The following is a 27,155-nucleotide window of genomic DNA, read 5'->3' as shown; positions in this document are numbered from 1 at the left end:
GGCAGACGCTTAACCAACTGTGAGCCAGCTGGGCGCCCCTGTGGAGTGGTTTCTTTACGATTCCGTTTGTTGCTTGGTGCCAGGGCTGCAAGAGTGCATGCGTGTTAGAGGGAGACTTGGAGCAGCTTGGAGATTTCATGAGCATCTGTAAGGATCCAAACGTGTCATGTGCTGGATTCCACATTAAACTCAGCGGAAAAAAAAAAAAAATCACATGTTGCGGGCACGGCCAAGTGCTGTTCAGCTGAGGCTTCCAACCATGTCATTTTAGCCTAAAAGGGACTCTTCAAATGTCAGTCATACAAAAATGAGAACATCTGGAGACGTTCTGTTTTCTCCTTCCCACGTTGTGTGCTGGAGAGTCCCAGGCAGGTGCTCCAGAGAACTCGGCCAGCTTAGTGAGGACAGCTCCAAGTGCGGCTTGTCTAGCGCCTCCCTGTGCATCCGTGTGACACTTTGTGGTCAGTAAAGCTTCACGCTGTGCTTTTTCATTAAAAGGTACCATCAAGGGGCGCCTGGGTGGCTCAGTCAGTTAAGCGTCTGCCTTCAGCTCAGGTCATGATCTCGGGGTCCTGGGATCGAGCCCTGCTTTGTGCTCCCTGCTCAGCAGGGAGTCTGCTCCCCGCCCCCTCCATTCTTTCCCACATTCTCTCTCTCTCTCTCTCTCTCTCTCTCTCACATCTTTTCAAAAAAAAGGCACCATCAAAATAAATTCCCTTTCCAGAGAATTCAAGTTGGTTGGGTAGGTTTTTTATTTTTTGGCCTTCAAAGACAGCTTTATTTATTTATTTATTTTGATTAAGAATAAGATTGTAAAACATTCGGAAAAATACCAACACGTGGAAAGATCCCTCCCAGCCCCACCACCCATCCCTCCTGAGCTCAGTAACCTGCTCAGCACTTAATCTTTTGACACTGGGGCTCTTCCTCTAATCAGGACCTGACTCATGAGGTTGTGTAACTCATCCCCTGCCCTCTGTTAGCGCTTGAGTGGTATCTGCTGGCGGTAGGTGCCGAACAGGGTAGCTGTTAATCTCGTTCTTTCGGCAGCTTCCCAATGCTTGTTGTCGTCCGTGGCCCACCACTGAGCATCTGCACACTTCACCGAGTGTTCTCTTTGGATAAATTTCTAGATGTGGATTTGGTAGGTGGGAGATATGTATGACCTACTTACCCACCAGAAGGGGTCCTGCCTTCATTCCTACCCGCTGTGTGTGACCGCCTGTCTTCCTGCACCTTATGTTATGCTGGCTGTCATTCACCATTTGGACTTTTTTATGGGATCTTTTTGATTTTTGTGAAATCAGGCAAACTAATAACATTACGGTTTGCATTTCTCTGATCAGTACTAGAGTTGGATACATTCTTGTGTATGTTTCTTTGCCCTTTACTGCTTTTGCTTGATTTCAGAATGACTGTTTCTGCCCTTCATCTGCTTTTCCACGGTTTTGCTGTTATTTCTTATAAGAGTTCTTTTACATGTGAAGGATATTGGTTCCTTGGTTCCTTGGTTATATATATTGCAGATATTTCTCTCAGTACATTCTCTCCTTAATTTAACTTGTTATACAAGCAATAACCAGTTTCAAAAGTATAATATATCTATTTTTGCCTTGGTTCCTTGGTTATATATATTGCAGATATTTCTCTCAGTACATTCTCTCCTTAATTTAACTTGTTATACAAGCAATAACCAGTTTCAAAAGTATAATATATCTATTTTTGCCACTAAGATTTTATGTTGTTGAATTTACTAGTCCCTCCCTTTACAGTTCTGCCTCAATGTTCAGAAAGGCACCGTGCATGCCAAGATGGCATAAATATTTTGCTATTATTTCTCCCAACTGTCTTGTTTCAAATGTTTTTGCATCAGATCTTTAATCTATCTGGCATTCGTTTTGGGGGTAAAATATGAGGTATAGGGCTATAATCTTTTATTTTCACCAAATGGGTAGCCAGTTTCGCCTGAACTCTATGTAAAGGAGCCATCTGTGGTGCTGATGGTGTCCGTTTCCCTCTGTGACTGCCTCCCCCCATCCCCCGCATCTACCCTCGTCCATCCTGCTCTGTGCCAGGGAGGCCACAACAGGCTGGAGGAGCTAGGAGGACAGGGACATTTATTCTCCAGTCTGCTCAGCTGGCTTCCTTTTGTATTCCTGGAGGGGAGGGCCTGGTGACTTTGGGTGCCTACCTCAGGTAGCCATCTCTCCGCGTTTTCAAAGTTCCTTCTCCTTTTTGACCCTTTAGCTCTGGGGTCCTAATGGCCCCGAAGGTTCTGCACCATCTCTGTGGTTTCCCTTAACCCTGACCACACCACTGTATTAGTCCTTTCCTTAAATTCACATCGGGCATGCCGTGTCTGTGGGTGCCACCTTCTTCCTGTCTGGACCTGCTGGGTGCTCTAGCCTTTCCCACTTCTTTAGAATGCTGGCTTTTGTTAAGACACCTGATTCTCGAGTCTACTTCCATCTGTTTCTGATCCGTGCCTGGTTTCGTTGCCTATCCATTGGTCACGGTTTAATCCCTATGTGTTTTATTTTTTTAAATAATTTTTATTGTTATGTTAATCACCATACATTACATCATTAGTTTTTGATGTAGTGTTCCATGATTCATTGTTTGTGCATAACACCCAGTGCTCCACGCAGAATGTGCCCTCTTTAATACCCATCACCGGGCTAACCCATCCCCCCACCCCCCTCCCCTCCAGAACCCTCAGTTTGTTTTTCAGAGTCCATCGTCTCTCATGGGTCGTCTCCCCCTCCGACTTACTCCCCTTCATTAATCCCTATGTGTTTTAGTAGCACATTAGGGCAAGGCTCCTTTATGACCATGCTTTTCCAAATGTTCTTGGCTTTTCCCCCACATTTTTACTTCCATATTTTGTCAAGTTTTCCCAAAATAGTACTTTTGGGTTTTGATGGAAATTTCATTAGATTCATAGCTTATGTAGGACAAAATTGTATCTTTACCATATTGCATGTTTTCATCTATGAACATGTTTCTAATTGTTGATATGTCAACAAATAGCAAGTTTTATGCGGGGCAGGGACTGTGTCTGTCTTATTAAAAAAAAAAAAAGACTTAATGCTTCCCATTTGTAACACCTGGGTGGATTTGGCGACTATAATGCTAAATGAGATAAGTCAATCAGAGAAACACAAATACCATATGATTTCACTCATAAGTGGAATTAAGAAAGAAAACAAAAAAAAGAAAAAGAAAAGAAAAAAGAGACAAGCGAAATACCAGACTCTTAACCATAGATAACAAACTTCTGGTTCCCAGAGGGGAGGTTGGGGGTGGGGGCGAAACAGGTGATGGGGATTAAGAGCACACTTACCATGATGAGCACTGAGTAATGTGTAGAGTTGTTGAATCACTATACCGTACAAATGAAACTAATACAACACTGTATGTTGACTATAGTGGAAATTTTAAAAAAATGCCTTAATGAATACATGAAAGAATGAAATAATTTATGTCTTTCAGTAAAGCTTAATACTTAACTGCTTAGTGAATTCAGTTAATTTTATCCCTGGGAATATTGCACTTTTGTTGAGATGGTGCAATTGGGAAGTTATTGTTTCCCAGTTATATTTTTCTAACTGGTTATGGCTTATGTAAGAAGGGAAGAACTATTGGGGCGCCTGGATGGCCCAGGCGTTAAGTGTCTGCCTTTGGCTCAGGTCATGATCCCAGGGTCCTGGGATCGAGCCCCGCATCGGGCTCCTTGCTCGGCGGGAAGCCTGCTTCTCCCTCTCCACTCGCCTTGCTTGTGTTCCCTCTCTCGCTGTGTCTTCTCTGTCAAATAAATAAAATCTTTAAAAAAAAAAAGGGGGAAGACTACTGATTTATATCTATTAATTTTGTGGCCATTTCACTGAATTCCTATTATTTTAGTAGTTTTTCAGTTGGCGTGCTCTAGGTTTTGTAAATGTGCCATTATTTTGCAAAAAAAATTATATTATCTTTGTTTATTCCTTTCTAATATTTGTCTTAATTTGTTGGCTAGAGAACTTCAAAATGTGCCATATAATAGATGTTATGTAATCCTTGTCTTATCCCTGATGTTTACAGTGGGTTTCAGCTAGACATTTTTTATCCTACTATTTAGTATGATAACATATTTAATATTTAAACATTTATGTTTAATCTAGCTTAGGAATGCATTTAGAATTTACTAAAATTCTCTTTGACTTTTATGAGATTAACATAAAGGTTTTTTTTAAACTTACCTTAAGTGTAACTTGTCTCCTAATTTTAAGAAAATTTTTGCCAGTGTCCACAGCAGAAGTTGACAGAACAATGTGCTGTCCTGAAAAGGATGCAGTTTCTCTCATCCCTGAGCATCAACTGAGTGGTGACCCCTAACACTGCTTTCAGGGATATCATCGGAGAAACCCTAGATGAACTTTGTCCTCCAGATCATTCTCACCTTTATTAACATCACTAATAACATAATTCTAGTGGAAGATCATTTCAAATTTTACAAATATTTGTATTAGTAGAGGAGCTGATTCCAAACATCAGCACTTTAAGTCGTAAAGAAAATCTGTGACAACATCATAAAATGAAAGGAAAAATTGGGTAAAATGACCAAATTGAAAAACAGAAGGAGCCTCTGCATATTCTTGGACCCAGCAAAGCATCTCAGAGTTTATGCTGAGGAGCTAATCAGAGGTGTGCTTGCGTATGACTATCATGGTATAATCTCTAATCACAGAAAACATACAAGTGACTTAAATGTCTAACAAGATGAGGTTAAGAATATCATGATATAGGGGCGCCTTGGTGGCTCATTCATTAAGCATCTGCCTTCGGCTCAGGTCATGATCCCAGGGTCATGGGATCGAGCCCCGCTTCGGGCTCCCTGCTCGGGGCGAGGGGGGGGAAGCCTGCTTCTTCCTCTCCCACTCCCTCTACTTGTATTCCCTCTCTCGCTATGTCTCTCTCTATCAAATAAATAAAATCTTCAAACAAAGATTATCATGATATATATTGGCTAGCACATAGTAGGTGCTCGATTTATTTGTTTAATAAATGAGTTGTACACACATTACATCAGAGGATTACATAATCATTAAAAGTCGTGTTATGGAGGGGCGGCTGGGTGGCTCAGTCGGTTAAGCGTCCAACTCTTGATTTTGGCTCAGGTGGTGGTATTGAGCCCCGAGTCGGGCTCTGCACCCAGTGCTGAGTCTGCTGGAGATTCTCTCCCTCTCCCTCTGCACCTTCCCCTCCCTGTGTGTATATGCTCTTTCTCTAAAATAAATCTTTAAAAAAATTTTTTTAAAGTCATATGGCGTATGCCAATATTTGCTGCATTGCCAGTTTAAAAAGAAAAGCACAGCAGATGTGTATATTCATTCCCAAAAGAACCCCATTTTTATAAGACAAGGATGTGTGAGTGTGTGTGTGTGTGTGTGTGTGTGTGTGTATGCACGGAACATACAAAAAACGGAAGGGGCTTTAGTGTAGAAAGTGTGCAATGAGAATCTATGCAGACACCTGAGAAAACACAGTTGAACATGTCTTTCCTCCACTTTCTGGTAGTCAGGGAGAGCCAGCACTTAGGGCAGATGCTATGCAAGAAGCCACTCTCGATGCCTTTTATGCTATTTTTATTTTTGTTTGTTCCCCATCATACTTGCCATCTTCTAATATATAATATAATTTACTTATTTATTTGGGTTTTTTTTTTAAGTTTTTTTTTATTTGAGAGACCGAGCATGAGCGGGGGGAGAGGGCAGAGGGAGAGGAAGAAGCAGGCTCCCCATTGAGCAAGGAGCCTGATGGGGGACTTGATCCCAGGACTCTGGGATCATAACCTGAGCCAAAGGCAGACGCTTAACCGACTGAGCCACCCAGGCATCCCTAATTTACTTATTTGTTATGCCTGTCATTTATTGTCTGTGCTCCCTTGTGAGAATAGAAGCTGTAGAAAAGTCTTTGTTTTGTTCACTGATGGAGCCCAGGCCTTACGAACAGTGCCTGGACATAGCAGGTGCGCATCTGTGTGTGCCATATGCCTGAATGAACTCACAGAGTCGTCATCGAACGCTGGACTGGGGACCCGGTTAGGGGGTCTGATCCGGGTGCTTCATTTGTGGAAGTGCCCAAAGCTGCTCTCACAAAGGTTCCTCTCGCAGTCCCTGAGGGTAGTTTCCTTTGCTAGGAAGGCCCTGTGCCCAGGTACTGAAGGCGGCCCACAGGATGGACATCAGAGCTCCTGAGTGTCTGGGATGTTTGCCACAATTATTCAACGTATTGTCACTTACACAGTCATTTGAATGTGATGCAAAGACATTATATTTTATTTATTTTTTTAAAGTAGGCTCCATGCCCAACGTGGGGCTTGAACTCATGACCCTGAGATCAAGAGTCATGTGCTCTACCATCCGAGCCAGCCAGGCGCCCCCACAAAGACATTTTAAAATAAAAAAAACTTCAACTTTTCCTTTTTACTGAAGCAACGAAAGGAACGTTTTTAAATATACATGCAGCTCAGAAAATAAATCCCACCATCCAGAAAATCACCGTAGCATATAATCTCCTGGTTGTATGAACTCTACATGTTTTTTTAAGCGGGGGGAGGGGGGCACATTAGACATTCCTGTTTTACCTGTTTATGGTTTGCAGTGACACCTTACAGGATCTCATGTCCTTTTTTTTTTTTTTTTTTTAAAGATTGTATTTATTTATTTGGCAGAGAGATACAGAGAGAGAGCAAGTAGGCAGAGAGGCAGGCAGAGGGAGAGGGAGAAGCAGGCTCCCCGCCGAGCAGGGAGCCCGATGCGGGGCTCGATCCCAGGACCCTGGGATCATGACCTGAGCCGAAGGCAGCCGCTTAACCGACTGAGCCACCCAGGCACGCCTCTCATGTCCTTTTTCTTACAGGATTTCATCCTGGAACATTACAGTGAGGACAGCTGCCTGTATGAAGACGAGATAGCTGATTTGATGGATCTCAGACAGGTGCGGTGTTGTGTGTGGTGGGCAGGGGAGGGGAGGGGAGGGAGGGGAGGGTGGCTGCCATGGAGGGTGGTTGGAGGCGATGGGGAGGTGCTTTCAGAACCCTCTGTTCAGCCTGGCCACAGCAGGGAACAGATGCGCCCCCTGGCACATCTGAGGCTGGATTCAGGGACTCCTGAGCCTACCCCAGCCCTCTCCACCCCTCCTAGTGCTCAGGGTAGCAGCAGCGGGGGCCCAGGCTCTACAGACATAGCAGGTGTGACATCTGGGCTGGCCGTGAGCTGCATCCTCACCTACTCCCCACCCCCCCCATCTTCCATGGTTCCTTTCCCTCCAGGCTTGCCGGACACCCAGCCGAGATGAGGCCGGGGTTGAACTGCTTATGAGCTACTTCATCCAGCTGGGATTTGTGGAGAACCGGTTCTTCCCGCCCACCCGACAGATGGGGATCTTGTTTACATGGTAGGTGCTCGAGGCCCCCGCTGCTGCCCTCCCCTTCGGCACCCTGGGGCTCCTCTGCAACCCCGCCCCCTCTTTCAAGCGGTCCCATTTCTACAGGAGAGCCTGGAGACACATAGATCAAGGGGTGTTTATGTATGAAGGGGATCCAAGGGGAGAAGGCGCCAACAGACCGTGGCTTCTTGCTTCTCCAAGCAAGTGAGCCGAGGAGAAGAGGCTTTGTGTGTTGTGTGTGTGCTCATTTTATTGTTGGGGAAACACGGGGGCTCCGAGGTAGAACTAACAAGAAGCAAGATTCTTGTTCCAGATGGGACAGGGGGTGGGAGTCGGGTTTTGTCCTAACGACAAAGGCAGCAAACAGAAATAGATCAGCTCTTAAAAACCTAAGCGGGGCATTTGATTCTTCTCCAGAGTTGATATTTTCGAAGGTTAGTGCTGTTTAAATACTTTGGAGATGCGGTACCTCTTCCCTGAGGGTACTTAGCATGGGGGAAAGGGGCATATTCGGAGTGACATTCACCACCGCTGGTGGCTACAGATGCTTGGCTTTGGCCAACATAGGCACTTGACTTTTGCTAAAGATGCCTTAGCTGCCTACTCGGAGCGAAAGGGTAAAGGTGATTTCTCCTTAGTGTTGAATTAGGAAGAATCTCCACGTCTACCTCCTGGTTGATGGGTGAACTTTAAAACAAATCCTGAGTCTTTTAGACTTGAGGAAGAATTACGAGGGGTTCGTAATTGCTATGTTTCCTTTAGGAGAAGACATACACACACACACACACACACACACGTATTTTTGGAGTGGGAGAGTGGGGTGGGTGGCAGAGAGAGAAAGAGAATCTTAAGTAGGCTCCACACCTAGCATGGAGCCCGACTTAGGGCTCAATCTCACAACCCCAAGATCATGACCTGAGCTGAAATCACGAGTGAGACATTTAACCGACTGAGCCACCCAGACGCCCCAAGAGAACACATTTTTAATACACCTTAATTTTTAGAACAGTTTTAGGTTCACAGCAAAATTGAGAGATTTCCCATATATCCCCTACCCCCACACATTATCACCCAAAGTCCATAGTTTACATTGGCGTTCACTCTTGGTGGTAGTCATTGATGGGTTTTGACCATGTGTAAGGACACGTTTCCATGTTACAGGATCACACAGAGTAGTTTCACTGCCCTACAACCCTTTTCTCCACCTCTCTCTCCCTCCTCCTCCCCTCAACCCTGGCATCTACTGATTCTTTTTGTCTCCACTGTTTTGCCTTTTCCAGAATGCCAGATAGTTGGAATCATAAAGTACGTAGCCTTTTTCGGAGTGGCTTCTTTCACTGAGAAATATGCATTTAAGTTTCCTGCATGTCTTCTCACGGCTCTATAACCCATTTCTTTTTATTGCTAAATGATATTCCACTGTATGGTTGTGTTGCAGTTTCTTTGTCCATGCACTTTTGGAAGGACATGTTGGTTGAGAAGCCTTCCTTTTGTGTGAAATTGTGGGTATCTTTATTTAGTGTGATCAGCCCATTGGCTTGCTTGGAAATGAAAGCTTCATTGCATGTGCATCTTTGTATTTTATTCAAGAAGTAAATTTTGTCCGCTTTCACCCCAAAGCGGCCTTCACCAGCCAAATAGTTCATGTTCTCAAAACCTATTTCTTTTAACTAGGTATGACTCGCTCACCGGGGTTCCGGTGAGCCAGCAGAACTTGCTACTGGAGAAGGCCAGCATTCTGTTTAACATCGGAGCCCTCTACACTCAGATTGGGACCCGATGCAATCGGCGGACCCAGGCTGGGCTGGAAGGCGCGGTGGACGCCTTTCAGAGAGCCGCAGGTGTGTCTCCAGGAAGGCTGTCGGGATAGTGTCCTGGCCCCACTGGGGGGCAGGGCACGGGGTTCTGCAGCGGAAGAGGGTCCATGGGCTTTCCCCAGGCCCATGCTTGGGTTCCCAGGCCTGTAAGGGCCAGGCGGGTTTCTAGGGCTGGTGTACCTTCCCACCGAGAGAATTGCTTAACGGCTCAAGCCCTAATGGCCCATGGACACAGCGAACCCCGTGGTTAACAATTAATCTTTTCCGAATGAGTGGCCCCAGGGATGGCAGTGAATGAATTGTTCCTTTGAACACTGTATTGGAGAAGGGGAATACGTTTTTCTCAAAGAGTGCAAATGTAGGCTCTTTCTTTTCTCTTTCACCAGGCCTGGTTCATCACTACATGTTACTATCCTGCGTTTATATTGTGCTCATTGTGGAAAGCTTGCCTGCCTGAGGCTCTCCTCCAAGCCCTCTGTCAAGTGACACTTAGCATCAACCTATAGAGGACTGGAGGTCGCCAGGCTGGGTGTAGTGGGTGGGTCTGGCTCGGGGGTGTCTGAGGGTCCTGCATTGCTCTCCAGCAGGGCCTGTGGCTGGCCGACTTGCCACTGGGAATGGTGGGAGAAGGCAGCCACACGGCACAGACCACAGCATGATCCCCTGAGCGGGCTGCACGCCAGGTTCCCTTCTGTGCTGGTCCTCATCACTCTGCTTTGGGGAGTTACTCCCAGCAGGGGATGTTTGGGGTGTCTCACTTTGCAAGGCCGTGAAGAACCGGAGATTTGTCATTTTGGCTGATTGTGAAATAGCTTATGTTAAAATGACTGATCCCTTGGGGGACGCCCAAGGGGTCTCAGTCGGTTAAGAGTCCTGAGATCGAGCCCCACACTGGGCTCCCTGCTCAGCGGAGGACCTGCTTCTCCCTCTGCCTGCCACTCCCCCTGCTTGTGCTCTCTCTGACAAGTAAATAAATAAAATCTTAAAAAAAAAAAAAAAAATCCCTTGGGATAAAACAACATGCTAAGATCCCGTGTGGGAGTGGATTTCTTTTACCGTACATCCTTTCCTGGGCTCATTTTCTTTCTGAGGAACCTAAAGCAGTCATGCTTGGTGACCCATCTCTAGGATGACAGCAACATAGACAACATGAAGCTTAAGAACAGAGCGGGAGCAAACCCCAGAAAGGAGCAGATAGCCCGCAGCTTCTGCCATCTGTCCATGGGGCAGTGTAGGCTTTGCAACAAAACCAGAGGAACCAGTCAGATGGGATTCATCTCAGAGATTTTATTTCAGCCTCTGGTTGATTGTCAGTCAGCACTGTGACAGTTAATTTTCTAACATATAAAAAAGTCAGCTAAGGGCCACAGCAGGAAAATTTCCATTGGAGTAGCTGGGTTGGTCTTTCCTGAGGTCCTGGGGAAAAGCCCTGAATTTCATCATGACCCAGGTGTTAAGTGGGAGCGTGTCCCGCGGAGAGCCCTTCCGCCGTCAGCCTGTCTGCTTTCTGCTTTCACCTCCATTAAATGCCAGGTCATGTATGGGATGCCTCACAGTTGGCCCAGGTGAGACAGGAGTAAACAGGGAGCAGGCTGGTTTCCTCACTTGATACAGATGGAAGTGTTTTAGAAAAGAATCTTGATTTTTTTGTTTTTGTTTTTGTTAAGATGCACAAAAGAAAATGACCGTTTGTAACCTATTCGAGTGTTCAGTTCATTGGCATTAAGTACATTCACGTGGTCGGGCAACTCTCTTATCACCAGAACTTTGTCATCTGCCTGGACTGAAACTCTGGGGGGTGCAGTGGGTTCAGCGTCCGACTTCAGCGTCCGACCTTTGGTTTCGGGTCAGGTCCTGTTCTCAGGGTCGTGGGATCGAGTCCCGTGTCAGGCTCCGTGCTCAGTGTGGAGTCTGCTTGAGATTCTCTGTCCCTCTGCCCCTCCCCCTGCCTATGCACGCTCGTGCTCTCTCTTTCTCTCCCTCTCAAATAAATATAATCTTCAAACTGAAACTCTGTACCCATTAAACACTATTCCTTCCTGCCCCCTGCCCCTGGCAACCACTATGCTACTTTTTTGTCTCCCTGAATTTGACTCTTTCAGATACCTTGTCTCATAGATCAGAATATTTGCCCACATGACTGGCTTATTTCACTTTGCGTAATGTCTGCATCCATGTTGTAGCATGTGTCAGACTCTCCTTCCTTTTTAAGGCTGAAAAATTATTCCGTTGTATGTATACACCACATTGTTTAACCACACGTTGATGGACATTTGGGCTGTTATGACTAATGCTGTCGTGAATGTGGGTGTATGAGTATCGATTTCCATCGGTTTCTGTCTGCTTTCAATTCTTCAGGGTGTATACCTAGGAAGGGAATTGCTGGATCTTACGGTAACTGAGAATCAGATTTTTCACAACGTTCCAGAACACGTTCTTAATTTTTGCGTCTCTCCATCTCTGTGCTTTTGAACAGTATGGTGAAATCGATATGACCCCCCACTAATGTGCAAAAAAATTTCCAATTGTAGGGGTTTTAAATCACCTGAAGGAGACGTTCACTCATACTCCAAGTTACGACATGAGTCCTGCCATGCTCAGCGTGCTGGTCAAAATGATGCTTGCACAAGCCCAAGAAAATGTATTTGAGAAAATCTGCCTTCCTGGGATCCGGAACGAGTTCTTCATGCTGGTGAAGGTGGCTCAGGAGGCTGCCAAGGTGAGCCCTCCCAGGTCCCGTGACTTTTGGGGGGTGGGCGGGATGTGTCGATGTGGGCCCCCTGGAAGCAGCAGCGGCTTCCCACGGCATCTTGCCCGTGACCTGGGCAGCATGCCTGCTCTGGACCGAGTGTGAGCTTGCGTTTTCTTGGCAAGCTGTGGCGTTTCCGATACGGATCACTGATTCCATCTGCAGCTTAGGCCGAAAACCCAGCATCATGACTGTTGCCTACTCTTGCTGTGAACTCTGATGCTGAAAGAACTAGGAAGCCTTGGAGCTGCTCCCAGATTGTGGAGCGGCCGCCAGCAGGGCTGCTCCATAGAAGAAAGGGCTCTTTTTCTGCAGCCTGGGTGCGTGAGCATCCCCGGGCCAGGCTCCCCCTCCCCAGCGTTCCTTCTGTTGCAGGTGGGGGAGGTCTATCGGCAGCTGCACACGGCCATGAGCCAGGCACCGGTGAAGGAGAACATCCCCTACTCCTGGGCCAGCTTGGCCTGCGTGAAAGCCCACCACTACGGAGCCCTGGCCCACTACTTTGTGGCCACCCTTCTCATCGACCACCAGTGTAAGGCTTGTGGGCTTGGAGACTCTGGGGCTTTGGTCAGGGTTGTGCTTCCAGAACATTCTGAGCTGAGTGACAGCTGTCTGTCTGCCCTGGAGATGCTCCCAGGATTTAGGGGTTCTCCGTTCCTGCTATGGAGGATGAGGGGGAGTGTAATTCTGCCTGGGATGGAGCAGACATCTCCAAGGAGATGACTTCCTCCCCTCCCCCCGCCCCGGCATTGAGACCACGGCTTGGACCAGGGCTAGCGCTCGTGAGGCACTCACCTAGGCACCGAATCTAAGGGGATGCCCCCAAACTCAGTATTCAAGATAACCTTTGGATGTGATATTTTAAATGAATCAGAGCTAATGTGAAAAAAATCCACGGTGATCCAAATTTTAAATAAGACTGCAAATCAGTAACAAGGTTGTGCTGACCCACCTCAGAGCCTGAAGCAAAGAGGAATTTTGATGTTCATCATGCATTTTTTTTTTAGCATACATTTTGGTATTTAGACAATTGTATTAAACTATCCTGTATCCTGACTGCTGAGTGTTTGGTGGTGCCCTCTTAAATTTTCAGCCCTAGGTGAGTGTCTTGCTCTCCTCACCCTAGTCTTGGCTCTGATTTGAGGTCAGGTGGGACTCTTGTTGTCATGAGCTCTAAACAAGGTCGCCCCACAGTAGACAGGACAAGTCACATAAACCAGTAGTTGTGGTGGCAACACACATGGGGCAGCAGTTGGACTCCTTTGGTGTAGCCACGGAAGGCTTCTCAGAGGCGGTGACATTTGAGTTGGACCTTGAAGTCTAAGGAGCACTTTTGCAGCTGAACAAGGAGGAAAAGGACAGCTAGAGCAAGAACACTAGCCGAACTCTGGAAGGGAGGCCAGAAGTGTTGCGGTGGCAGGGAGAGGTTTGGTGAGGCTAGAGAGGGGATGCGTGCCAGGGAGGGTGGGTGCAGGCACAGAGGCCACCAGAGGCTTGAGGCTGGGCTATGCTGGGAGGTTCCATGAGGTGGGTGAGTTGGAGGAGGTAGAGTGGGGGCTCAGAGCCAAACCACGAGCCCCTAGGGTTCGCCTGGCCCCAAGTGCACAAAGACTTGTGAGCTGCATGGTGGGGGTGTGTCCAGGGGCTGAAAGGAGACCTGTTATCCCAAGTGCCCTCTCTGAGGGGTCCTAGGCACTGTCTCCAGAGTCTGTGGTCACGTCCACAAGAAGAGATTTACCCTGTGGCTCTCGTTGCAGTGAAGCCGGGAGCTGATGAGGATCATCAGGAGAAGTGCCTGTCCCAGCTTTACGACCATATGCCAGAGGGACTGACGCCCTTAGCCACGCTGAAGAACGGTCACCAGCGCCGACAGCTGGGTATGCCTTGGCTGTCCCGCTCCCTCTGTCTGCAGGCCCCATTCGATGCCCAGCTAGCTGGTCCTGCTCACAGACAGCCCCAGACAGGTCCCCAGGGCAGGGTCCAGAGAGTAGGGCATCCTGGGTCATCCTGGCCACTCTGGATCAGAAACCGTGAGGCACAGTCTGCAGCCTCAACAGGCTCCTGAGGCTGTGTTCTCGCAGGTTCTCTGAGGCCCTGGGCCTCCCAAAGCGGAGCCAGAGCTTTGACGATCTTCCCACCCCCTAGTGGTCCAGGGCATGGCCCTTGGTCATCCAAACGTGGAAGGGCACATTTGTTAATGTTCTTCTGTCACACCTCTAAGAGCTGGTGATGCGTGGTCCTGGTTTGGTCTCTGCCAGGTGTCAGAATCTCTCTTCCCATGTGCGAGCCTGAATTCCTCTACTACCCAAACCTGCTCCTCACCGCCACACGCACTTCCCAGTCTCACTGATGGCAACTCCAGCCTAGAGGTGTGCAGGCCAGGAACCCGGGACTCACCTCCCGCCTTCAGCCTTCTTTCTCACCCCACCCATGATTGGCAGATCCCATTGACTCTACCTAGACAGCGCATCCCAGATCCGACCACCTCTCACCCCCCACCCTGGTCCAAGCCACACGGATGCAGTGCTTACTTACCACATATTGACTCCCTTCAATCTCACACAGCCCTGTGAGATAGGCGTAATATGATCCCCATTTCACAGTTAAGGAAACAGAGGCCCAGAGAGGTCACGCAGCTCATAACTGGTCCCCCTGGCTTTCCTCTTTCTTCCTTCATTCCTTCGTTCTCAGTTCACATGGGTCACATCACATCAGTCCTCACACCCTAATGGGCTCCCATACCACCCGGAGTTGAGGCAGAAGGCTGGAGACATGTCTGCCCCCTGCTCCTCTCTGGCCTCATTCCCTGCCTTTCGCTCCAGCCCTCACTCCCTCCGGCCACAGTCCCAAGCTCCCTGTAACCCTGGGACACACAGGCATACTCCTGCCCAGGGCCTTCCCACTTGCTGTTCCATCTTTCAGGAGAGCCCTTCTGTCAGATATCCTTGTAGCTTCCCCCTTGCCTCCTTCAGGGCTCTACTCAAAAGTTACCTTCAGGAAGGCCTTCCTGGATCACCCGTCATGGAAGAACAACTTTCTGTTCCCAGTCTTCTTTTGCTAGACCTGCTACCTGCCCGGCTTTATGTCTCTCCCTAATCTTATCACCCCATGATCCACTACTGATTTCTTTGCTTGTTAATGATCTGTCTTCAACCACCAGCACATAAACTCCATGACGACAGAGGCTAGTTTTTGTTTGTTCCTTCACCTCTAGTGCCCAGAACACTTGGTAAATATTTGCCGAACGAATGTTGTATAGACTCGAGTGATCATATCGCACATGGATTTAAGAGGGACTTAGGCTGTCCAAGCAGATCGTTCGGAAAAGAGAAGGTCCACCCTTCGGGGCTGGTCCTGGGGCACCTGGGCTCTCCCCGAGGTACTCACATGGCAGTTGGTGGGGGCACCGTATCATGTGGGGTCGGCTTTCTGGGGGCAGGCAAGTCGCATGTGCGCCGAGCTGTGGTGCATCACGAAGAGTCCGTGAGGGAGGCCAGCCTATGTAAGAAGCTCCGCAACATTGAGGTGCTGCAGGACGTGCTGTCCGCGGCGCACCGGCGCTCCCAGCTCAAGGACGCTCAGCACCGGGAGGACGACGACCTGCTGAACTTGATCGAGGCTCCCGACATTATCTGTGAGTGACCTGGGAGCCTGTGGCGGGTGCAGAGGGCGCCCCCGTTTCTCTGGGGGCACAGCCTTGATCCGCTCCTCTGGGAAGGCTTGGGCAGACCCTGAGTTCTCTCTCTGCTCCCTCAGTGCAGGTGCGTCTTTATGGTCTTTGTCCTCAGTGACCTTGTGGTAGCATGTGACCCCCCCTCTGTCCCTCAACATGCCCCCCTCGGTGTCCCCTGCCGCCTTGTTTCTGTCCCCACCTCCCTCAGCACCCCCTTGGCTGACTGTTCTCGCCCAATCCCACCCACCCCCTCCTGGCATTCTCGGGGGTCTGCTCTCGCTGGTTTGTCTCCTCTGGATGGTTTCCTTAAAGTTTCATAACCTTCCTGGGGTTCTAGCCATCACTTCTAGTCAGGAGACCTCAGAAACTACCTTCGCCTAGATGCTTCCGCTCTGCTCCACCCCCGGATTCCCTATGCCTCTGGGAATGCATTCTGAAGCTGTATCGGCCTTTTACCTCCAGCTCCAAGGTTTTAAAGCCAAATGCTTCCTTCTTCCCTCCCCTATGCTTGCTCATTCCTGTTCTCTCCTTCCTTCAGCACCAACATTTTCCCTCTTTCTTGTTTTAGGACAAACATTTTTTTTTATTATTATTATTATGAAATGAGAAGTAAATTTTCCGCTGAAAGAGTGGAGCCAGGGGGTGCGGGGAAAATTTTTACTTTGGCAGTGAAAATCCTTCAAAACCTAGTTTATCATGTGTGCGTGTGTGTGGTGAGAACACTCAAGATCTATCCTCTTGGTGATTTCAAGTAGGCGATATAGTATTGTTAACTGTGGTCACCATGCTGTGTTAGATCTCTAGAACGTGCTCATCTTGCACAACTGAACCTTTGTACCTTCGACCAACATTGCCTCATTCCCCACCCCCACTGTCACCCCACCATTCTGCTGTCTGCTCCTATGAGCCTGACTGTTTTAGAGTCCACATATCAGTGAGATCATGCACCACCAGCACTTCCTAGGCATTTCCAAGATGTTAATTACCATCCGGGGTTCAGGAAGATGGAGGTGAATGGGACAGTTGTTGCTGCCCTTGGGGAGGGGGCTGTCGGTTCTGCCGCAGGAGGCAGGAGTTGGGGGGCCTGAGAGGTGACTTTATAGTTAAGGAATGACTAGGATCTTTTAAGGAGTTAGGGGAAGGGGTGGCCCAATCAAGGGAACCTCCTTCCACCCCACTTCCTACACGTCTCTCTCCTGTCTCTTGAGGTTTCACCTCAATTTCCAGGGGCCAGTTGTTAGAAACAGAGCCCTGCTCAAGCTGGAACCTTGGGCTTGTCTGTGGTGATGCTGGCGGATATCTACTGAGCATTTGAGGTCTTCCAGGCACAATAGTAAGCACGACAGATAGAATCTCATTCAACTGTCCCTCCAACTCTGTAGGGAGGGACTAGGATTGCCCTCATCTTAGAGATGAGCCAGTGCAGGCTTTAGGGAAATCAAGACTCTTTGCCCCAGGTGACCAGGCTGGTAGGTGGAGGCAGGAATGGCACTCCATGATTCTCCTTCATGGACACTGGCACCTCCTTGGCCCCTTTGTCCACACAGTGTGCTCTGTGGCCAGGAAGTAGAGATATGATTTCCATGGAGGGAGGAGGGGAACGGGGCTCCTGGCGAGGCTGTCCAGGGCTGATGGTGCCACTCTGGGAATGGATGGGCACCCTGTTTGAGCCCAACACTGTGTCTGGCAGTTTGTAGAAGCCACAGGGCCATCCTGCAAGTAGAGGGCTGTGTTCTACCTTGGCAGGATCAGGCTTCTTCCTCAGATTTTCTTTTTATACTGTTCTTCCTGTATACTTAGCCTGTTCTGGGATCCTGTGTTAGGAGCTGACTAGCCTCGTGGTAAGGGTTGGCTTGAGCCTCCCACGAATAGGATGGTGGAGATTTAAGCTCTCAGTGGACACAACTTGGCAAACTGACACCCCACTAAAATCCTCATCTCACACGTGAATGATGAAAAGAGGAAGCTCCTCTCCCGCAGGACTTTGTGCTGAGAGACACAGTACTTCCTCCTGTAATAGCCACACTTGAAATGTAGATGACTTCTTAGTCGGGTTTCATGAGTGCCAAAGGAAGTCTGCTAGAATATATGTATGCTTCTTGAAGGCAGGGGATGTGTCTGATTGTCACTACTCTGTCCCAGCCCCAGAGCAAGGTATGGCTCATGGTAGGTACTCAGATGGAAGGTACAGGTGACACTGGGCCAGGGGGTTGACCAGCAGTCCATCTTCTGTACTACTTGTGTAGACCAAGAGGAAGGCCAAGAGACCAGGAGAAAGGTCTGCTTCTCTTCCCTTCGGAAAGAAGACAGACCTGAGTTTTCAAGGATCACTTTCAGTTACAGAAACATTTACGCTTTTCCTTTTAATATTCTTTTCCAGCTAAAACTGAGCAAGAGGTTGAAATTATATTGCCACAGTTCTCCAAGGTGACAGTGACAGACTTCTTCCAGAAGCTGGTATGTTGAATGCTTATTTCATAGTGACTCAAGGGGACAGCTCATATAAGTTGCAAGTATGTAAAAGGCTATTTTTAGATCATTTTAGATTTTTTTTTTAAGTAGGCTCCATGCCCATTGTGGAGCCCAACACATGACTTTGAGATCAAGACCTGAGCCGAGAGATGAAGAGTCAGACGCTTAACTGACTGAGTCACCCGGCACCCCAATAATATTATTAGACTTTTTAAATTAGAGACTTTATATTAAGATGGTTTTTAAGAAAGATTTTATTTATTTATTTATTTATTTATTTATTTATTTATTTATTTAGATTTTATTTATTTATTTGAGAGAGTGAGAGAGCACAAGCAGAGGGAGCCACAGGGGGAAAGGGAGAAGCAGGCTTCCTGCTGAGCAGGGAGCCCGATGCAGGACTCCATCCCAGGATAGCGGGATCATGACCTGAGCTGAAGGCAGACGCTTAACCGACTGAGCCACCCAGGTGCCCCAAGATTTTATTTATTTGAGAGAGAGAGAGTGCGTGCATGGGAGCAGGGGAAGGAGCAGAGGCAGAGGGAGAAGCAGACTCGTGCCGAGTGCACAGCCTGATGCAGGGCTCGAGCCCAGGACCCTGAGATCATGACCTGAGCCCAAATTAAGAGTTGAATGCTCAACCAACTGAGCCACTCAGGCACCCCTAAGATGATTTTTTAAAGAATATTTTCTTGGGGCACCTGGGTGGCTCCAGTCGGTTAAGCGTCTGCCTTCAGCTCAGGTTATGATCCCACGGTCCTGGGATCGAGCCCCGTGTCAGGCTCCCTGCTCAGTGGGGAATCTGCTTCTCCCTCTCCCACTCCCTCTGCTTGTGCTCTCTCTCTCTTTCTGTCAAATAAATAAAAATCTAAAAAAAAAAAAAAAAACATTTTCTTTAAAATATATTGGCTATTTTAGAGAAAATGGCAGTTCTTGTATGACTGCTGTAGCACATATTGTCCCTGGTGGTGTCATTGGTCTCTGAACAAGGCCGAGTGAGATCTGCAAGGATGACAAGGTGACATTTCCTGTAGCTTTCAAGTGCCTGATTCAGCCTTCAGATCCTACACGTAATGATGCTCTGTTCCAAAGGGCCCCCTGTCGGTGTTTTCGGCTAACAAGAGATGGACGCCTCCTCGAAGCATTCACTTCACTGCAGAAGAAGGAGACTTGGGGTTCACCTTGAGAGGAAACTCCCCCGTTCAAGTTCACTTCCTGGATCCTCAGTGCTCTGCTGCGGTAAGCGTGTGCTTCTCTAGATCAGGAGCAAAACTCACCAGTGCCTTGTAAGCAGTCAGACCCGTCACATACAAAGAAAGCTACCCAAACAAATCTGCCTGGGTGTAGGAATGAATTTAGGATTCCTTTGTGTAAAAGGTCTGACTGAAAGGCCTCTTGCGGGTGCTACCTGCCCAAAGAGCAAAGGATTCACGCGTGCTGTTGATTTTGTTCATGTACTTGGGAACTGATCCAGGGAATGGAATGAACAGAACACTGACCTTCCTGTAAATCCTACGTTTGTAGCTGGCAGGGGCCAAGGAAGGGGATTATATTGTTTCCATTCAAGACGTGGATTGCAAGTGGCTGACAGTGAGCGAGGTCATGAGGCTGCTGAAGGCCTGTGGCAGGGATGGCGTGGAGATGAAGATCGTGAGCCTGCTGGACTTCACCTCATCCATGGTGAGTGCTGACAGGCCGGCAGAAAACAGAGGTGTAGAGTGAGGGCGGCGTGAGCCCAGCCCCAGGGGTGTGCCAGGCCCTGCACCTCATGCCTGCATTGGTGACCTGACGACTGGACTCCTGAGCTCATCCTTGCTGGGATGTGCTCACCTGGGGCCAGCGATCATTCAAAAACTGTAAAAAAAATGCTGTAGATGAAAGAACCACTTGATATATTTTTGATTGTTTTTTAAAGATTTTATTTATTTTTAAAGACTTTATTTATTTGAGAGAGTGAGAGAGAAAGAAAGAGCAAGCACGAGCAGGGGGAGTGGGAGAAGGAGAAGCAGGCTCCCTGCTGAGCAGGGAGCCTGATGCGGAACTTGATCCCAGGACTCTGGGATCATGACCTGAGCTGAAGGCAGATGCTTAACTGACTGAGCCACCCGGGCATCCCTAAAGATTTATTTTAGAGAGAGAGAGAGTGCAAGAGAGTGAGCGAGTGGCAAAGAGAGAGGGACCAGTAGCAGGAGAGGGAGAGAATCCCAAGCAGACTCCCTGCCGAGCGTGGAGCTGGACACGGGGCTTGATCTCACAACCCTGAGATCACGACCTGAGCCGAAACCAAGAGTCAGATGCTCAACCAACTGAGCCACCCAGGCACTGCCTGATTAAGTTCTTTTTTGATTACAAAAGTAATATGTACTCATGGTAAAAAAAAAAAAATACTGAAATGGTACAGAATGGTACCTTAGACACTTTCCTCCATTACAGTACTCATGTATTCATTCAACAGATAGTGACTGAGCATCCTGTGTGTGTCAGGCCCTCCCTCGGTGGTGGAGCTATGGTTCAACTAGTCGGATGTGGTCCCTGCCCCCATAGAGTGGGCAGTAAATACGCAAATACATGGTTGTGATTCTGATAAGTGCAGTACAGAAAATACGACGTGTAACGTGACAGAACGTCCGGAGGTGGGGGGCGCCTGGGTGGCTCAGTCATTAAGTGTCTGCCTCTCTCTGTCAAATACATAAATAAAATCTTAAAAAAAACAAAAAAGCAAAGAACGTCTGGAGGCAGGAGAGGCTCCTCTAGAGAGGGCTTGTACTGAGACACAAGTGACAGGGACGAACCCGCCATTTGAGGAGGCGCAAGAGGAGCCTTCTGGCCAGGGGGACCAATAGGTGCAGAGAGTCCCTGTAGCAGGAAGAAGATTCTCCTGCGGGAGGATCTGAAAGAAAGCCTTCCAGCTGGAACCTGGTGACAGGGAGGGAGTGACAGGAAGTGAGGTGGGAGGGAGGCAGGGCCTCGTAGGCAGTGGTGGGAGTTTGGAAGCCATTGAGCCTCTCGAGAAGGGGAATGATGTTTATTTCAGAAGGACGTCTTACGTCTTGTTGCCTGGAGGCTGGCTGGGCGGCAGTAGCAGGAGCTGGCTAGAGCAGGTGTCCGGGCCAGCGAGCTTAGCAGCTGACGTTAGGGCGGGTGACGGCGGAGGGAGAGAGAGGTGCATGCGCCCGAGATAGTTTTGGAGGTAGAGCTGACAGAGGTTTGTAGATGATTTGTGTAAAAAACATCCTGGAGAGAAAAATGACTCCTCGGGTTTGGGCTTGAACGAAGGCACCATTTTTTGTAATGACGGGGAAGAGGGCAAGGGAGGGAGAGGAGAGAGGAAACAGAGTTGTACCGTGAATGTTTCACATGATGTTAGACGCCCAAGTGTAATGTGAAGTAGGCAGCCGGATGTCCACATCTTCAGTTCAAGGGAGAAGTCAGAGCTAGAAATAAACATCAGAGAATCAGCAACACAGAGATATTTAAAACTGTGAAGAGAGTAAATGGAATTACCCACGAGGGGCTGAGGGTCAAGGACTCAACCTGGAGACACCGCAAGCAACTGGAGGTCAGTTAGAAGAGAAGTAGGCACAAAGGAAGTTGCGGAGCGGCATTTAGAGAGAGAGGATAAAAAGAAGCTTCTGGAATCGAAAGAAGAAAATCCTGCCAAGAGAAAACAGTTGGTTGTGTAAAGTACAGTTAAGAGGTGGAGTTGTGTTTATTATATTTGACAGCAGGACAGAAGGACACTTTTCATGGAGAGATGGAAACAACTCTGATTAGAGAGGGCTAGAGAGTGAATGGATCGTGTGAGTCCTTTGATAAGAAATGTTCAGAACAGGCTAATTCATAGAAGCACAATGTAGAGTAGAGGTTGCCAGGGCCTTGGGGGGTCAGGGAATTGGGGGCTAACTGCTGATGGGTTTAGGGTTTCCTTTTGGAGGGGAAAGAATTGTTCTGAAATTAGGTGGTGGTGGTGCTTGCACAACTCCGAATAGACTCAAAACTATGGAGTGGTATTAACATGGTGAATTTTAAGGTATGTGAATTATATCTCCATTTAAAAATTAAAGATGATGAAGTCGGACTCACAGAGCATCTTGGGGGAAGGGATCATTGAGAAATGGAATTTTTAGGGGCAGAATCTATAGAATTGCTGGGCAAGGGATCAGGGTCCCAACCAAAAACAAAAGAAGTTTGTCCAAAAGCAGGATAAGTAAAAGAGCTGGGCTCAGGACCAGCGGGCTGAAGTGTGTAAGTGTGTGTGTGTGTGTGTGTGTGTGTGTGTGTGTGTGTGTGTGTGTGTGTGTGTGTGTGTGTTGCCCAGCACAAGGTGTGGCTTTGCAAGGAGAAAGGCTAAAGGCTTATCTTTCCATTCTGCAGTAACTTGGAGCCAGACCCGTGAAGGAGCTGAGGTAGGGGTAGAAAGCAAGACTTTCTAGACGCAGATTGCGTGAAAAGGAATCCTGGCTTTATCGCCTGTGGTGACCATGGGCGTCGGGGATTGGTTCTGAGCTGCAGGAAGATGGCGAGGTGGTACCTAGCATGGGATACGTGTCTTTCACAAGAGGTGTAATAATAACCACGATAGGGTTATTCTTGTCGCCCAGTGAGGGCTGAGACAGTGGCAACCGAGCACTGTTTTTAACTGCTGGGCCTTTGCTCCAAACAAAACCAGATAATAAAGCCCAGGGACCTAGCTGAACAGATGATCTGCTACCACAGTCTTTGGATTGTGGTGGGGACCCCAGCACTCCTCCATGGGGCACGTTTGGAATATCGCTGATGTAGTGGAGAGACCCCAGGCCTGGAATTGGGCCCTGCCTGCTGGAAACCAGCTGTGTCGCCTTCAGCAAGTTAATACCCTCCCTAGGATTGTGTCCTCATTTGTACAAAGTGGAATGAGTATCCGGCTCTCAAACCGGGCTCCCTATTGCTGTGAGTCAGAGGGGTGCCTGGATTATTTGGAGAATGGGTAGTGGGGAACATGGTGCTTGAGGACAAGAATAAAGGGAGTGGCAGGAAGGGAGCAGACATGGCGTGAGCTGGGAGGACATAGGGAAAAGGGAAGCTTTTCAAGGGTGGTGGTGGTAGTCGTGTGGGTATGTGTGGGTATCGATAACACAGTAAAGGTCAGGGAGGCAGGCGTGCAGGATGGAGGACATACCAGGAGGAGGGAGTGAGATCCAGGCACACAGAAGGACTTGTCTTTAGGGACAGATGCTATTAAGTATAGCACAGTACTATCAGGAGGACATGTGTGGGGCTTCAAGGAGACATCTAGGAGAGAAGGAATGAATTTACTAGGATAACGTTAGGAGTGCCAGGTAATGAGGTGCCCAGTAGAGGTTTGAGGTCAGCGTTAGCGTTTTAAGGGAAACCAGTCAGCTTGGTAAATATCCCCCAGTAACGTGCAGCCCTTTGGGCACAGGCCTGGGAGGAGGCAGAGGGTGGAGTTTAACTAGACTTGGCATTCACTGGTTGAAGTATGGGAGAGGATCGAGGGTATTTATAAGAGAATGGTCATAAAGATTTATAATGGACTTTAAGCAGGTTAAGGTTGAAAAGTGTTTGCAGGCATGAAATCTACATCCAGGACAATTTATCATTGTTTTTAATGGGAGTGCGCATGCATGTCTTGTAGAGTATGGTGGGAGTAAATGGCAGTTTTATAGAAAAGGGATATCTTCATCCAAAGGAGCCAGACTCGAGAGGGACAGTTTAGAGTGAATACCCCTTTATTGTCCCAACTCTCAAATTCCTTGATTTCTATTATGACTATCGTCCCCCACCACTTTAGATATATAGTACGTATATGTAAAGGCCCGGTTTTGGTGCCTGGAACATAGTAGATTGGTTCAGTAAACATTTGGTGAACAAAGCAACTCCAGTGTTAGGCAAACCTTGGAAGCAGGGGGTAACCCACATGGAAGATTCCAGAAAACAAGTATCTGCAGGTTTCCTATTTGAACCCTACACAATCCTTTAAAAGTTAATAGTAGTGCTCACTGGGCAAAGAGTTTCAGCTGGGGAAAATGAGAAAGTTCTGGAGGTGGACGGTGGTGATGGCTGTACAACAGTTGAATGTACTTAATGCCACTGAACTGTACCCTTGACAGTAGTTAAAAGGGCCAATTTTAGGTCATGTATATTTCCTCAGTTTAAAAAGATAGGGGGAAAAAGTTACTAGTATCCTCACCACGGATTCCGTATTGTCTGTAAAGAGAATGAAGTTGATCTGTACCTACTGGCATGGACTGAAATCCAAGGTACGTTCATTAAGTGAAGAAAGCAAGAGGCAGACCAGTGTGGAGCATCTTCCTTTTCGGGAAAGACAAACAGTGACGTATACCTATGCACACGTCAATACCTGGATAGGAACAGCATCTCTGAAAGCGTAACAGAGGGCACCTGGGTGGCTCAGTCACGGTCCCATCACAATCCCAGGGTCCTGGGATAAGTCCTGCATCAGGGTCTGTGCTCAGCGGGGAGTCTGCTGGTCCCTCTCCCCATGCTCATGCTCTCTCTCGCTCTCAAATAAATAATTTTTTTTTTAAAGTAAAAAAATAAAAGCGGAATAGAAATCATGTTTACTTCAAGGGAAAGGCTTGGAAGTCAAGGGACTTCCTACTCTTCAGGGCGAGGGACGCCCTACTCTTCAGTATATGTATTTTCATATTATTGAGCATGAGTATTATTTTTACAAATAGAATAAGAACCTTAAAAAGCGAGTCCTACTACTAGCCTAAATTACTACTACTGAGTCTATTCCTTAAAAATTGTCCTTGTTTTTAAGAACTGAATTCTAGGTAAGCATTAATTCACTTGAGTTCCAGAATTATATCAACTTACTTTTGAAAAGGATGCTGTAAGTGCAAAATGTGAGCCCAGACTTTGCAATCACTTATCAGCTATCTTGAGGACTTCTAACACCGTTTTTCGTCTTTCCCATGTGCAGCATAATAAGTGTGCAACATACTCTGTGGGAATGCAGAAAACCTACTCCATGATCTGTTTAGCCATAGATGATGATGATAAAACTGATAAAGCCAAGAAAATCTCGAAGAAGCTTTCTTTTTTGAGTTGGGGCACCAACAAGAACAGACAGAAGTCGGCCAGCACCTTGTGCCTCCCGTCAGTTGGGGTTGCAAGGCCTCAAGTCAAGAAGAAGCTTCCCTCTCCCTTCAGCCTTCTCAACTCCGACAGTTCTTTGTACTAATGTGAGGAAACAAAAAACGTCCAGGCTCCACGTCTCCGGTGCTGACCAGGCCTTCCTATTTGTGCCACAATGGAAAATTTCTAAATATTCACAAATCCCATTTTGTCACTGGGTAAACTCACAATTGGTAGGACTTCATGAGTGAAAGTAACAAGAAACCTCAAGAAATTTGGGGAGTGTCACCATATTGCTGCAAGTTATTTATTATATAAAGTGTTGTAAATAGAACGGTGTTGAAAATACGGCTATTTTTAACGGCTGCAGTGATGATTTGTAGTTACTATGAATTAAATAGGGTTACCTCTCTTGGTCCTACTTGTAATCATTTCTAGCCTTGGGTAATAGATCATTCCTTAACTCGGAATTCAGATGACCCCAAATTAAGGCAGGTCAAGGAACTATACCGATTTAGTTATATTACTAACTTAGTATTATTAAGGAATGTTCCAAAGAACTGCTTCCTAAGGGTAATTCATGAATCTAAAATGGTAAGATTTTACAATTATTTCTACATAATATGAATGCTATTTCCAGATAAAAGTCTAGTGACAAAGCTGTCATAACTAATAAGATAAAAACAAAACAAAAAAACCACACAATTTAGGAGCAGTGTTGCTTCTAGTCTGATGTCATTTACAAGTTGCTAACACAGTGGCAGTGTTAGATGGGGATGCTATCTACAAGGTAGACAATATGCTGTTTGATACTCAAAACATTTTTGTTTAAAGTAGAAAATATACAGTTATGTATTTTAAGAGTCTTTAAGATGGGTTAGAAACATTTTATAAGGTAAAGATGTAAATGATTCTAGTTTAAAGCTCTATTTGACTTTTTAAAATGACATTCTTACCTGTCAATTTCTCTTGCCATAAGGTGGATGATGCTGTGATTCTTGTAAGATTCACAGTTGACATAGTACAAGTTATATAGTTAAAAAAAATAGCATTGTAATCTATCTTTGAGAATTAACAAGAACGTAAATATTTTCTAGTGTGCAATATCAAAAGGGAAGCAACCACATTTGGGAAAGTGTATCCACTGCTGTTAGGGACATTTTTGTATAAATATTTAAATAAACATATTCATTTGCCTGAGTTAATGGTTTGTTTGTTTGTTTTACTTTTTTTCTGCTTATTTCACTCCTCTTTCAAATTGTTTCTACCCTAAAGCACAAAATGTTCTTATGGTTTGGTCTTTTATAATGACTACCATTTCACAAAACAGGACTTACAGAGGTTTCAAATTATCTTAGTATCTTTGAAAACATATGGCATCTTTAAGAGCATTTATTTTTTTTAATTTAAATTCAGTTAATTAACATATAATGTATTATTAGTTTCAGAGGTACAGGTCAGTGACTCATCAGTCTTATAGGATACCCAGTGCTCATTACATCATGTGCCCTCCTTAATGTCTGTCACCTAGTTACCCCATCCCCCTACCCCCCCGCCCCCTCCTTTCCAGCAACCCTGTTTGTTTCCTGTGATTAAGACAAATTCTTATGGTTTGTCTCCCTCTCTGATTTTATTTTTTCCTCTCTTCCCCATGATCCTGTTTTGTTTCTTAAATTCCACGAGTGAAGTAAATGGTATTTGTTTTTGTCTGACTTATTTCGCGTAGCATAATACCCTCTAGTTCCATCCATATTATTACAAATGGCAAGATTTCATTTTTTTTTTGATGGCTGAGTAGTATTCCATTGTGTATATATATATACCACATCTTTATCCATTCATCTGTCGATGGACCTCTTTCCATAGTTTGACTATTATGGATATTGCTGCTATAAACACTGGGGTTCAGGTG

General features: G+C 46.9%; 1 protein-coding gene across 1 annotated transcript in view; it reads left to right on the top strand.

Moving 5' to 3' along the window:
• Window positions 1-26,448, top strand: part of RHPN2 (rhophilin Rho GTPase binding protein 2) — a 58,715-nt gene extending 32,267 nt beyond the window's left edge. The window contains exons 5-15 of the mRNA XM_028123672.1: window positions 6,901-6,978; window positions 7,313-7,437; window positions 9,103-9,269; window positions 11,777-11,964; window positions 12,370-12,526; window positions 13,752-13,871; window positions 15,434-15,628; window positions 18,048-18,124; window positions 19,232-19,378; window positions 19,664-19,819; window positions 25,089-26,448. Of these exons, the coding sequence (XP_027979473.1) occupies window positions 6,901-6,978; window positions 7,313-7,437; window positions 9,103-9,269; window positions 11,777-11,964; window positions 12,370-12,526; window positions 13,752-13,871; window positions 15,434-15,628; window positions 18,048-18,124; window positions 19,232-19,378; window positions 19,664-19,819; window positions 25,089-25,349 (1,671 nt within the window). The 3' untranslated portion in view covers window positions 25,350-26,448. The remainder of the gene's footprint in view (window positions 1-6,900; window positions 6,979-7,312; window positions 7,438-9,102; window positions 9,270-11,776; window positions 11,965-12,369; window positions 12,527-13,751; window positions 13,872-15,433; window positions 15,629-18,047; window positions 18,125-19,231; window positions 19,379-19,663; window positions 19,820-25,088) is intronic.
• The last annotated feature ends 707 nt before the right edge of the window (window positions 26,449-27,155 follow it).

Source organism: Eumetopias jubatus, unplaced genomic scaffold (assembly GCF_037043125.1).
Source record: "Eumetopias jubatus isolate StellerSeaLion01/CBP00866 unplaced genomic scaffold, mEumJub1_p1.0 scaffold_10, whole genome shotgun sequence".
NCBI classification, from domain to species: domain Eukaryota; kingdom Metazoa; phylum Chordata; class Mammalia; order Carnivora; family Otariidae; genus Eumetopias; species Eumetopias jubatus.
The sequence above is the reverse complement of the archived record's forward strand: the minus strand, read 5'-3'. Positions and strand labels throughout refer to the sequence as shown.